The sequence below is a fragment of the Chaetodon auriga genome, chromosome 7 (assembly GCF_051107435.1).
Source record: "Chaetodon auriga isolate fChaAug3 chromosome 7, fChaAug3.hap1, whole genome shotgun sequence".
Taxonomy (NCBI): domain Eukaryota; kingdom Metazoa; phylum Chordata; class Actinopteri; order Chaetodontiformes; family Chaetodontidae; genus Chaetodon; species Chaetodon auriga.
In genome coordinates, this window is record NC_135080.1 from 17,817,868 (window position 1) to 17,831,731 (window position 13,864).

The 13,864-nt window shown below is 43.2% G+C and overlaps 1 protein-coding gene across 1 annotated transcript; it reads right to left on the reverse strand.

Annotated features, from left to right (window-relative positions):
• Nucleotides 1-798: 798 nt before the first annotated feature.
• Nucleotides 799-11,962, reverse strand: sgcg (sarcoglycan, gamma). Its single transcript, XM_076735219.1, has 8 exons — nucleotides 11,686-11,962; nucleotides 7,370-7,571; nucleotides 6,554-6,658; nucleotides 5,065-5,152; nucleotides 4,080-4,199; nucleotides 2,869-2,941; nucleotides 2,431-2,554; nucleotides 799-1,407 (listed from the first exon to the last, which is right to left on the reverse strand). Exons 2-8 carry the CDS (start codon nucleotides 7,562-7,564, stop codon nucleotides 1,240-1,242), a joined length of 873 nt encoding a protein of 290 aa, XP_076591334.1. The 5' UTR covers nucleotides 7,565-7,571; nucleotides 11,686-11,962; the 3' UTR covers nucleotides 799-1,239.
• Between the last annotated feature and the right edge of the window lie 1,902 nt (nucleotides 11,963-13,864).

Genomic DNA, 13,864 nt, shown 5'->3' on the forward strand with positions numbered 1-13,864 from the left:
GCTAAAAAACTTGTCCCGGAGATAAATTGATGCCAAACTCAGTGTAACTATCATTACAAAAAATTGCCCTTTTTGATGTAGCAAACTGAAAACATCACAAGAGAGGCTAATGTTGTTAATCACCTGTCATGCATACTGTGTAAAAAGAAAAGAAAATCAAGGCATATATGATGCACAAGGCAAAATAATCCCATTATTGTTCCACTCAGAATCATAAATTCCCCACAACTAAGGAAACCTTTGTTAAACCTGTTTTGTTGTTGTTTGCTGTTGCTGTGCTCAAAGGTAATGTAACCCTCGGTTGTAAATGGTTATTGAATGCACAGAGCAGCTTACTTGCAAGAAAAACTGTCTTGTCGCTAATGCATAATTACATGCTTATGCAGGGTTTCAAAATAACACAGGCCAAACATACATAATCTTATAAACTGAAAAAAAACAAACAAACAAAACATAATTACACATGTGTTACCACACTACTAACACTTTATGGTACCATAAGGACGTGGTATTTTAATCTCAACCCTATAAAGTAGTCAAAATAAAACAAGAAACAATTCTGTTGCCTAGTGTTATGTGTGTGTCTGAATTTGAGTTAAGACAGAAAGAGATAAAAATCCATCTGTAAATCTCTGAAGTGATTATGACAATGACAAAACATTTACCAGCATTTCTCTAGTTTTTCCTTCAATTCAATAAAAACATGCTAAAAACTACATACCAAGGGCTTGTAAACCAAAATAAATATTTCAATAACATTCTGACAGCGTTTGAGAGATTTCTTTTTTTTTTTTTTTTATCATTCCAAGCCCTTGATACGTGTCACTTTCACTTATTGCACCACAAGATAATATTGCATAGGATGTAAGCTGTTACCAGCTCCTCATTGCCCAGCCATGATACTGTGTGTGTATAAAAAAAATGTCCACAAAGCTCTGATGTAGATAAATTTGGAACTGAGTGTCGATCTGTTTCAGTTGAATAGTTAGAAGTTCATAAATGCAACTAAAAGGATGCACTTCATGACATCTCCAACATGTACGCCAGCAGGCATTTGTATTTTTACAGGCCTCAAAGTGCCAGTGGGATCGAGCACTGAGAGCATCATAGATCCACTGTAGTATAAAGATTAAAAAAAAAAAAAAAAAAAAAAAAAAAGATATAAACAGTTGTGCTTGTTGCCTCCCAGAAGTTACATCGACTGAGAGATGGAAAATCGATTACCTTGTCAGAGTCTCTCTAGCACTCCTGATTCTCACTGCAAGTGGAGGTGACCCCAGCCTTGGACAGGAAGAGCTTGCCGCTGGGACAGACGCAGACCTCATAGAGACCCTGAGCATTTCCAGAAACCCCTCCTTCACTCAGGGGCAGGCTTGGCATGCGCACCGTCTCAGCATCCAGCACCAGCTGCACAGCAGACAGTGTGAAGAGCAAGGACGATACAAGGAGAGCAACAGAGCTGCACTGAGACAACAAGGCGGTATCACTCTGCTCCATTCTTTCCACTCATGGCGAGTGCATACACACATCGCGGCACATAGTGTGGCGGGAGATAGAAACTGGTGCATAAGGAAGATAGAATAAACAAAATGTGAGCCAAAGTCTGCAGAAAAGCCCAGAGAATATGAGCGCTCAAATTAACTTTTACTATTGTCCAGGACAAGTTCAGTGCAGATTAACACCCAGCTCTCTCCCCAAAGCAGGAAAAGAGAGATGAGAGTGTAGTCTAGCCTGCAGCAACGCTGTCACATAAATACGCTGGGAATGAATTCAAAAAGGTCAAATAAGTGCCTGTGTTACAAATGCTTTACGTAGTTCAGCCAGTTAGCTGCACCACAACAATTACCCAGCCCTGATTCAGCCAGAAGCAGTCACTAAAACTCACTCTAAACATGGAAACTGCAAACCACCACAGACTTACAGAGCCCAAACAAATGTTTTGAAATTTCAAACGGCAGTTAAGTGATTACAGCTTACAGATGAGTATATTGGTGCAGCTTTTGGCTTTGTTAAGAACTCCTTGTGTGCTGGAAGTCCAAACATTTAGTCCAGAATAATGTCAGTTCTCACTGTTAGTACTTTATCTTTACAACCACAAGCAATAGACAGATAAATGTCACTTTTTACAGCAAAATCAAGTCAAAATGTAAAACGAAAGCAGAACTGTTCTAATGAGCTCTCTCAGGGTGATCTGTAAGCTATTTTGGACAAAAACATCCAGAGAATGGAAAAAGCAGAGCTACTGTCAAACTGCACTCGAATGAGCTTGTGGATGAAAAGCTCCCAGGTGTGACTGTGAGAGATTACAGCAGCTTGAAGCAGCGTGTTGCTGAAAAGCATACTGTGTATATATTCCCTCAGTAATCACAAGAAAAAACAGCAGAAGATGGCGTGTAGCAGACTTCAGAAAGTGAACAGTGTTTTCCTTACCAGTCCTATACTCGACTGCAGGATAACATCCATGTTGGAAGCAGCATCAATGTTGCCAGCCAGTGCTTTAATGTGAACTCCTTTTGGTGCGTCAATACTGAGAGAGCGAGTAGGAGACTCCAACCTAAAGCAGCACAGCTTCATATTATACAAGCACAGCTTCCATCCAGAGTTTATTAAACACTACTTACTTAAATCTTTAAAAATTTGAAAATCATAACCTCTTAAGTTTCATTTTCTACAGTATGCAGTAATGACATGAAATGACAGGCTCAAGTGTCTTGTAAAACCTTAATGTTTTGTATTTCTTTAGTGGATGTTGCAAATTTGCTGACTGCAAGATGACAACCTGATCCTTCCACTTGACTTGTAGGAGTCAGTCTTCGCATATTACCTAATAATATTAGCCCAACAATACAGGATGGCTGAAATGCTTACCTCAGATCTTTGAAAGGCTCAGATCTCAGCAGGGGCACTTCCACTGAATGTTGGAACAGCGCTCCTTCAGGACCTGATGGACAAAGAGATGTGCACATTCGCATACTTCCAATGAGGTTGAGTCAAGATATGTTAGAGAATCTATTGGAGTCTAAGGGCTACTTACTGAGGGCTGTAAGGCAGCTAATGAGCTATTGGAATCTGGCATTTAACATTTTATTTTTAGCAATGCTAGCAGCATGGCTCCAGGGACGTCTGTCTGTCTGTCTGTCTGTCTGTCTGTCTCTAAATAAATATTGAATTATATACTTTGTGTCTTGTGTTAATTGGAAAATGTTAGCATGCTAAAATTCTAAACCAAGATGGTAAACATGTTAAACATCGTCTGCTTAACATCAGAGCGTTAGCATGCTGACATTAGCATTTAGCTCAAAGCAGCACTGTCAGCATGGCTGTACTCTGTCTTGTGTAAACTGTGGATGCTTCAGCGTGTACAGTTGGATTTTGAAAAGGGAGAGTGGGCTTTCTGCTCACTTTGACTGCTGTGAATAATGCCAGAGAAGAGAGGCGACGGATTAGAGGAGACACAAGAGGTAAAACTGGATCCAAAACCTCCAACAAGCCGTGCAGCATGTGGACCCAGCTGTGGTGGATGTAACCACTCCACTCACAGTGGGAACAGAAGGTTTGTCTCGAGGATTTTACTAAGCAGCTCCTCTGCTGCTGCGTGCTGCTCTCTGTGGATTGAAACAACCGCGGGCATAATGAAGCTATCGGCTGACACTCCAATCGAGATTAATCAGCCAGCGCAGTGTGCGGTCAGTGACCCACATCACCATCGATACACACACTGGACTCTGAGAGAGAAAAGAAAGCCAGGGATGGTTCAGCCTGATATTTTAATGCTTCAACACTTTGTTGAGAAATATTAGATACTGTGTGGTACTGAGCTCCTGACATTCATTTACATGTAGGTGTACTTTAGAGATGTGCATGCACTCAACTGCAAGACACGAATGACCATGAAATAACTGCATCCGTCTTTGTCCTTGGCTGCTGGATGGATGCACAGATATCTGCCATCAAACCAAATTGTTGCTGTCGAGTTAACATCTGTTGTCAATTCTATGTTTTTCCAAATCCGAAAAACATTCTCGCCGAGAGGCGTGCAATTTTTCCAAGGAAACAGCAGGTGGCAGACGTCGGGATACCTGTAATTCGTAGTTTGTCTGGTCCAATCACAGCCTGGTCGCCATCTGCGGTGAACAGCATGTTGTCATTGTGGGAGCTAATGAGCAGATTTTGAGTGTGTCCCTGAGCCTCTTTTGGACCTGCAATGACAAAAACAACAACAGCAAGAATACCTGAGCTGGTTTGGCATTATAATGACGTGTTACAGGCATCAGAATCAAATCTTTCTCTTCCTTACATCATCTAATGAGACACGTTCATGCTTTACTATGTGAAAATCTCAACCTCCCCACATGCATCCGTCTAATGAAAAGAAATGTGTAGATTAAACATGCAAATGAAGGAAGTAAGTGAATGACCCCATTTCTGCTCAAACTGAGAGGTAACATTTCTGAGGTTGTTTCACTTTACCCTCATTTACATCAATGTTTCCAGCCCTGGACCAGACAGATCTAAAGCAGGTAGATCAGTCAGTGAGATATTTAACCCTCTTCAGCACCTACAACTGTGAACCGGCATGTAATCTTCTCTAACAAGCATTTCACTTTTATGCACAGGGGGCAGAGGGGATGCAGGCGATGCTTTTTATGGCTTAATGATCAAGGACACATAACGGCACCGTGGAACACGGCAATTAGTTGGGTCATTTGTTGGCCTTTTAATTATGACAAAATACCCCAATGCAGCCGTCGGTGAGCTATAAAAGAAGCACAAATACGATCCTCCACAGGCCTCGGGCCTTCTGCGTAATGCAGCATGATCCAGAGGCAATGGGAGGGAGAGGGATGTTGCATTTAATGGATTTTAAATGGAAATCTAAGAGATTATAAATGGAGAGATGGCTTCTTGTCGCTGTTAATGTTGGATGAGAAATAGCTGCAGGACAAGTGCATGAATGACTTTACTATTGCTCTCATACATCAATGGGATACTTTGTTATGCATGAGTGCCATACTACTGTATGTGTCTCTCTATGTCTGCATGTGTCCTCTTGCAGGCTCTTACCCACAGATATCCTCCCTGTGACATTGCCATTTTCGTTACGGGCATTAAGCAAAACATTTTCCGTTGAGTGCACCAGAAGTGAAGAGTCCTGAAGAGAAAAAAAAAAGCCATTTTAGCATGTTGTGTATATCCAACTGATATGCATTTGAAACACAGCAATTAAATTATCCACCACTTTGGTCCACACTGAAATATCTCAACAGCTCATTCCTGGATTGTCCTGATGCTTTGTACAAACATTGATGGTCCCCAGTGGGTGAATCCAACTGACTTTCATGCTCCTCTGACTCAGCTGTACTTTGTGACTCTACTTTAAGCAAATGTTAGCATGCTAGAAGTCTCAACTATGGGATGGTGAATATGGTAATATGGCAGTATGGTATTATTCCTGCTGAACATCAGCATGTCAGCATTGTCCTTGTGAGCAGGTTGACATGCTAACATTAGCATTTGTAGACCCTTAAGACTGTTTGAAACCACATACTGATTGTAGACCAGAGAGCGATGTTTCACAACCTGAAAACCTGTTGTTCTTATTAATTTATTTAGCTCTATTTATATTTATTAAGCAGCAATAATGTCGTTAATACAGCATATACAGCCTTTATACATGATGCCTTATTAGACAGTGGGACAGATTTTTTACACAAATATTAGCAGAGGATATGACACCAGCTAATTGAGCAAGACATAACTGAAACACATTACTGAAAAAAAGTAAGCTTTGCTAAAATGTGTAAAGGAGGCAGCCTGAGCAATAAATCCCCACTGTTACTTTGGAGCTGTAAGGAAGGCCTGTTAATAAAAACGATCTAAGAAAATAACTTTGACATCGAAGGCGAGACGGTGGCTCACTAAATCCTGAATCTCATTGGAAACCCATAGAAGACATTAGAGAAAGTGTCAGTCCATAAATGAGGGATACATTGCCTTTTTAATGAGGCCTATAAAGAAGAAAGAATGCAAAAAAAATTGCTGCTATGAGCAAGAAAAGCCATAACATGTAAACAACTGCAGCAAAGTGTTCCCATCTGCTGCTGGCAGGCGGGCCATAAACTGCTTTCCACCACAAATATCCCCGAGGTTAATGGGGAGCTCACTGCACCACCACGTGCACTGGGTGGGACTGCCAAATCCAGTTTGCTCTGACACATCTCCCAAAAAAGTACAGTCAGAAATATGCAGTTCACTCACTACAGTTGCATAAAAACTGCTCGAGTGTCAGCAAAGAATGAGATTTAGATGATATCAGCACGTGCTGTCTGCATAGATCCAACTCACAATCAAGCTCGGTAAACAGCGAGATGAAATAATGGCCGGGCTGTCGGGCCACTTAATGGAACAAACAGTAGTTTGAGAAGGAGCTGCGAAGAAGACAGAGGAGGGAGGATAGCACGAGGTAGAGGGGGAGGAAAAGAGGGATAGCAGAGTGAAGAAGGACGAGGGAAGAGGAGCAAGGAAAGTATGTGTGTGTTCCTGGTTAACTTACTTCCCTGGAGTGGATCTCCTCAGCGTAGACGGGGAAGAGGAACTCAGACTCTCCCTCCTCCAGCTTGACCCCATCTGAGTGCACCTGCAGGTGTCCCATCCCATCCTGCAACCAAAATGAAGACACGCACGCCCTCAGACAATGATACAGCAAAGCCAGGTTAACAGATAAATGACAATGTGAAAGCAAAGGTGAATAAGTGACTGTAAATCAGATGTATTTGAAAAGTAAAAATCCCCAAAAAATGACGGGTTAGGAGGTGAGGAATTCTGATTTTATCACCAAAACACACATAGCAATGTTCCCTGTAGAATAAACAGGCCAGTTGCTTTAGCATTCACAACTATGTGTGTGCGTGTGTGTGTGCGTGCGTGTGCGTGCGTGCGTGCGTGCGCGTGCGTGCGTGCGTGCATGCGTGTGCGTGTGCGTGTGCGTGCGTGTGTGTGTGTGTGTGTGTGTGTGTAGGTTTGTTGTGTCCCTTTTTCTGCATAAATCCACAGTTGCCATCTGGACTTGAGACAAAAAGCTAACAAGAAACAACAAACAATTAACTGTCCTGTTTAAACAGCCAAGTATCACTTAATGATTAATAACACCACTGCTGATAATGATAAGCAGTGTCACTGGGTCACTGGGGTGGATACACAGTCAGAAGTTAAATAATAATAATAATAATAATATGAGGAAGTGACACTGATCACTACCATAATAACACTGAGCACATAGAGGAAAGCATGGAAGGAAGAAAGGGCGCAGAGGAGTGGACGAAAACTGTCCCGGCTGAAAATACACCCTGTCAAGGTGAGTCATGCGTACCGTGTTGAACCACATCACCCTGAGGATCCAGATGGTGAGGGCGAAGTTGACCACCAGGATGATGATGAGCAGCAGGACAAACAGGTAGAGGCAGCGTTTCCTCCAGCCATAGATGCCGATCTTGTAGACGTGGTCGGGCACCGACCTGGGCGAGCTGCTGCCCTGGGTGGTGGTGACATACTGCTCCCGCACCATCTGCTGACTGGGCACGACACATGAAGACATCAGGCAAGAGAAATAGATGTTACCAAAGAAAAAAAAAGGACATTAATCTGGCATGGCATGTCACGGAGGTGCTGGTAGTTTGTCAGGGATCAGAGAAACTTTGGAAAATAACTATATGTAAAACAGGTCAACTGGCTGCACAGAGAGAATTATTTAGACAAAACCAACAGCATATTTAAACCTGCAATAAGTGATTTATTTTGCTTGTTTGTTACTTGGGGATAGCAGAGAGAAGCTGTGAATGCACTGACACTGACACATTATCGCCTTTATCAACTGTTGCCTCGTTACACATCCAGCAATTATTTTTAGCTCTATTTTTGGTCTCCACCAACTCCTGAGGGGAACATTTGGCTCTTAAGCTGCTAAATGCTCCATTATGTTCCCCAGCAAGTCGCTAACTGTGTCACTGTGTGTGGTGTTTGGTGCTGTGCAGGTAGTCTATGGTGGGTTTTTTGGAGCGTTTGTGCTGAAAAAAAGCTGCCTGCTAAATGGCTCCATGAGAGCAATGAGAGTGAACCAAAACAGTAACTTTATGGGCCAGAAAACCCAAAATATCACCTGAAAGTTGCTATAAATCTCCATGGAGAGCAGCATTAAGTTACAAAGCCTACGAACATAGAGACTAGAAACATATTTGTACATGTTGCACTTTAATCTCCTGCAAACACTAGTTCCCAGTTCCAGAGGAGACCAGCTTTTCCTTTCATTGTCTTCTGTCCAGATCTGCACAGGAGAACTGTTCCATAAATTTGTTGCTATCTACATTATTAGCATGAATGCAGGTTTGGAGAAAGAATTCAGATATCAGTAAGGTATCAGTAGCCTGAGTCAATACAGTGCTGTAATATAAAAGATGGTAAGCAACAGTTCTGTCATATGGGTTTGGTCTGAGGTGGATCCCTGCTTTCTGAAGTATGCCAAGAGGCTGATTTTCATATTAGCTGTCACGCATCTTGTAAAATCTGGATTCACTATGTTTAGTTTGAGCATTTTCCTCAAGCCTTTAAGTTTAGTTGTATGCAATGCAGTCTGCCTAATCCCCCCCCTGTACAATGCTGTGTTCACACAGTACACAGTACATCATTCATGAGGCCAGAGCTTGCGCACAGACTCAGTGGATATCTGGCTCATTGTGCCAATGGAAAATTTGACTGAACGTCCAGCAGTTTTTCAACAAGGCAAAGGAGCAGACCACTTATTACGGAGCAGAGGCAGCCCTTTCTGGCTCCACAGCAGCAGGCTATCAATGACAAAAACCAAGGAGATGAATGTCAGCATATTTCAAAACACAGTCGTTTTTGCCGTTCGGTTTACGTGGGGGCAGACGGAGCTCTAACTGCAGGGCTGCAGCACCTGCAAGTGAGCCCCCCAGTCAGCACATTTGGACCATCTGACACAGTGACAACAGGGGACCCTCGGGGACAGAGCGACATGGAAAGTGTGTTCGAGCGCAGTGGAGCCGAGGACCGCACAGCCTCATGGGGCTGCAGAGAGAGGAGCCGTGTCACTCTCTATTGAATAATCTGAATTAATAAGCAGATACAGGCTGGAGAGAAAGCTGTTTTCAGGCCTGAAGAAAATGCTGTCAGTTGTAGATTATTATGAGTCAATAAACCACCCAAAACAGGCAGAAACAAAGACAGACTGCAGCTTTCTGCAAGCAACAAACCGCTCCAAATCTTCATCAGTAGTTTAGAGCCGTCGCATCTCAACTTTATGCGAAAAGTTATCTGAACAAAGACGTATCGGGGCTGTCTCATCAGTCTTTTCTGAAGCTGGCAGGGCTCAGGCTCCCGTAGCCAGGCTGATTTACATACAGGACAGATGTTGGGTCTGACTGCCACAGTAAGGGTGTTTTCCATCATGTTAAAGGAGCCACTTTTCAAACTAAAAAGTCAGTTTTCTTTGACATTACCAGATGTTCAGCTGGGAACATCATCCCACTGTGACTTCCATGTGATGACACAAGCAGAAAGGGGCTGATCGGCTCTGAATACAGAGATATGCTGCATATATAAAGAAACTCCAATAGGTTGTGCTACTGTAAATAATGAAGCAAACATCTTTCTGCCCTCACAGCATAGGGTGATGAATAAAAGCACACACGCTCGCTGCCGCCGTCTGAGCTCTCTGAGGTTCAGGGAGAGACGTTTCAGGGAGATGATAATAAAGGCCTATAGTCTCCATGGCTGGTTTCTTGCTGTTTCTAGTAAACACAGGGAGGAGACGTGTTGGCACATCAGGCGGAGAATATTTCTATGACCAAATCCGCCTCTCTGGAGGACCTGTCACATGGCCTGCAAGCCCAGCTGTGATGAATAGCCCTTAATTCAAAACCAAACAAATGAATGTTGGCTGAAAAAGGAGAAAAAAATGAGGAGAGCAAAGGTTGATAAGGAGCAAGTTATATGAAATGGTCTTTTTTTTTTAATCTCACTTCATTTATATTTATTAACCAAACTTGTGAGAATGAGTCTTAATGACTAATTGAATTTCTGCAATGCAGCAGAGCATCAGCAATTTTTCATGAGGGCATACACTACAACATGGCATTACTCAGCTACTTTCATGAATGTGGATTCAGTTATTTTTGGGATATTTTTGAGGGAGTTTTCCACTGAGTCTCACAAAAGGACTAAGATTAATCAGTGTTAGTTAATTGACCAACTCAAATACCCCACCATATACCTATTAACACCCACAGATCATTTGTGTGTTAGCATGTTTGATCAGCCCACTCTGCACTTTGGGCAAATGAGCAGCGAGGATGAAAGAGCTCTGGATTTCTTCATTATGATGTTAATGAATTTGATCGAACCCAGTCTAATTACGTTAAATGAAGTCATTAAGAGGCTTCCGTACTTAAGCAGCAGTAGGAGGAGGAGGAAGCAACTTTAAGGCTTGATCTTTAAAGACGCCTTGCAGCTCCAGTTTCAGCGTTAACCACCAACCCTCAGCCACAACTGGTCCTTCCATAGCAACCCAAATAAACACTCCCTGAACAGTCTTGCCGCTCAAGTGCCAAGAATGTTCAATGTATGGGACTTTATGGTCGGAAAGACAGTGTGACCTTGCAGAAACAGAGAGAAAATCAGATCCACGCCTGCATTTTTAAGCTTCCTGGTGATAGAAAATTGGGTATAAATGAGATTCTCAGTCTAAAACTTTACAAATAAAACTTTCTATACCACAGGAGAGACAACTAAATTCAAGATTCAGAGGAACTGTAGACCTCTAACACAGTCCCAAAGCTGCTTCCAGAGATGAATAGCACTTGGTTCAGCACAGTTAGCAGGGCTATTTATTCTTGGGCACCATCTCAATTAACCTTAAACAAGTGATGCTCCCTGCCTGGCTCTGACTCTCTCTCTCCCTCTCCGACCTCTGGATGAGAGCGAGAATCCACAGGGTCCGGCTGTAATTGAGAATCCAGGCTTCCCTCTGAGCTGAGGCTTGACCTGACCGCACGCCAAAAGTTTCAGCGAGTTAGGAAAGCTCAAATTGTTGTGCTGGAGGACGTTCGAAGAGGAGCACTCAGAGGAGCTCGGCGTGTGGGGCGAGGAGCAGTCGAAGGCTGAACGCAGGGCTGCAGTCTGTGTCTAGTAAGTGGCACCACTCTGCTGTGATGCCTTAACTTCTAAAAATAGGACACAGCATTGTGAACTAAATTTAACGCACACACGCTCATATACACACACACACACACACACTGCATGGGTGTAACTAATGAGAAACAAGACACCAGACTCCAGTGTCTCACTGTTTGATACTTCTGTGGCTGAACTATTGCACATAACACACATAAAACATTAGTGAGGTGCTCTTCCACAGAGTTATTTTTGTATGCCAAAATTGTGGCCATGTATGGTAAAACTGGAGCTGGCAACCAGAAAAGACTTTTTCCAAACCCCACGCTGCTTCTGTGAGGACTACAAAGTGGTCAGAGCACAGCACGCGTCACACAGACAGACAGAAACTGAGGAAAATTGAACAGTAGGTCAAAGGTTGCCATTACAGAACATTTGAGGATTATCTTAAGAGGAAGTTACGAGGACCAGTGGTCCTGGAAGAAAAGGCAGACGACTCACCGTTGTGTGTGGAGGCACAGCAGTCCTCTTCCCTACGAGACACTGAGCAGGGCTCGAGCTGGTACGAGCAGCTTGAGAAGCAGCAGCGCTTGAGCTCCTCACACGTCTGTCAGCCACTCAACAGCTGCGTGCCATAAATCCAGCTCTGGAAGCGCCCTGACTAATCACCACGAGACGGCGCTCCCACTCCCCTGCAGACCCACTCTGACTCTTCCCCTCTGCCTTTTTAGCCTTCCTGCAGACATCTGAATATCACCAGTGTGTATCAGAGAGAGAGAGAGAGAGAGAGAGAGAGAGAGAGAGAGAGAGAGAGAGAGAGAGAGAGAAACACAGAGGAGGAGGAGGAGGAGGAGGAGGAGGAGGGGGGAGAATTAACCATCAGTGCAGAGGTTCAATCTCACACACACAAAGCATTCAGTTTGTCATGCATGCCAGTGAGTCACTTTCACTGCCCAGCCCAAGGCTTCAGTGCAGTCCAGTCCAATTCAGGACGTGAGTCATGGCTCTCAACACAAAGTGAAGCTGGTGTTTCAGATAACTGTGCTGGGTGACAGTCAGCACGATGGGGAGGACCTTGAGGAGCGCGGTTAGGAAATCAGAGTGGCAGAAGAGACAGGCAGCAAACAGCGTATTAATAGAGAGGGGGGGGGTGAAGGTTGCAGTTGATGAAATGGAAATTGTTTGAGTCATGGTTTTGAATTATCTCATTTGCAGGATTCAGCTCACTTTCAGAACTTTGCAGGTAAGCAAATGTGAGAAAGCCAAGGTCGTCCTTCGATATTACTACAATAGACAATCCATGCTGCTATTAACTATTAACACACTCCTGATTAAAAAAAGATCAATAACTCATGTTTATAACACATTTACATGAACATAGTTTGTGTGTACTCTTTGTCATGTGACAGACTTCTCAAATTCATGTTAGAATGTGGCCTGTGAGATTTTAAGAAGACACCCACGCCGCCCGACGCACCCGTCGAACATAACTTGATTGACATTCATTGTTGGTGACAGCTGAAAGAGTCCTGAAGCTACGTGGTAATATTGCACACTGGAAAAGACATGGCTGACAGAAAACGTCTGCATCTCGCCTCTGTGTGTTAAATCGCCTCTGTCTGTAAAATACAGAATTAAAGGAGGATTCTTTACCTGCTCCAACGTGCCAAATGAAAAATGTTGACATGTCATGGTAGGAAAAGCGCAGGTTTTTACTTAATAACATTAACGATGGCTCTGCTCACTTCAAGTGTCCTGATAACTCATGACGGTGTGAGCCAGTATGAATATTCCAGGACCCTGAAACTGAAGCAGCTAAATGGAACTCAGCCATCATTAGTCTTCTGACTGACACCTATGTTTTTGTCACTGCTCATGAACTTACTTACAGACTATCCCCGCTCTTTGTGTGATGGTTTTACTTTTTTACCTCTACCTTTATTTACTAGAATGAAATACTAAAAATACCACCTTAGAGGCCCCGCACAGCCCTGACAACCCACACAGGTATTTGAACCATCATGTCTGATTGGACCTCTTTCAGGACTGTGCAGGTGTGCACCCTCTGAGATCAATTTACATCTCCTTGACTCTATTGTTAGCTTTACTGCACCTGTTAGGGTGAAACAAATCACATCATAAAGGTACAGTCACATTACTCTTCTGGCATACTGTATGAATAACCTGCAACTTGAACATGTCAATATGTATTTATTTAGTTATTGCCCTCTATGGAATTGTAATATTAGTCTTTTTTTAGTGGTGAGTGTGGGGCACTGTCATTGGACTGAAGGCTAATGGGAAAGGTACCTTTACATGGGGTCTGGTGACCCCACGAAGTTCAAGCATATCCGCACACATCTTCAACCATCATAGCTGAAAACACCCGCGCGGGGATGCGGTGCCTTTCAAATGTGATGCGGTGCCTTTCAAATGTGATGCATTTGGAAACACAGCAGGAAAATTACTGATTACTGTTCTGTCATTACATTTAGAAAGGTAACATGAACGAGCACTGATTGCACGGCACAAAAATAGGTTATTGGAGCGTTCCATGATGGGGTGGGTTTCCGAGCCACAGACTTCAGCATCCATGCACAGTTTAAAGGGTTTAAGAGATGAAGACAACATGATTTGCTGTCTGTTCTATTACAAGGGTGAGGACTGCTATTGCAAAAAT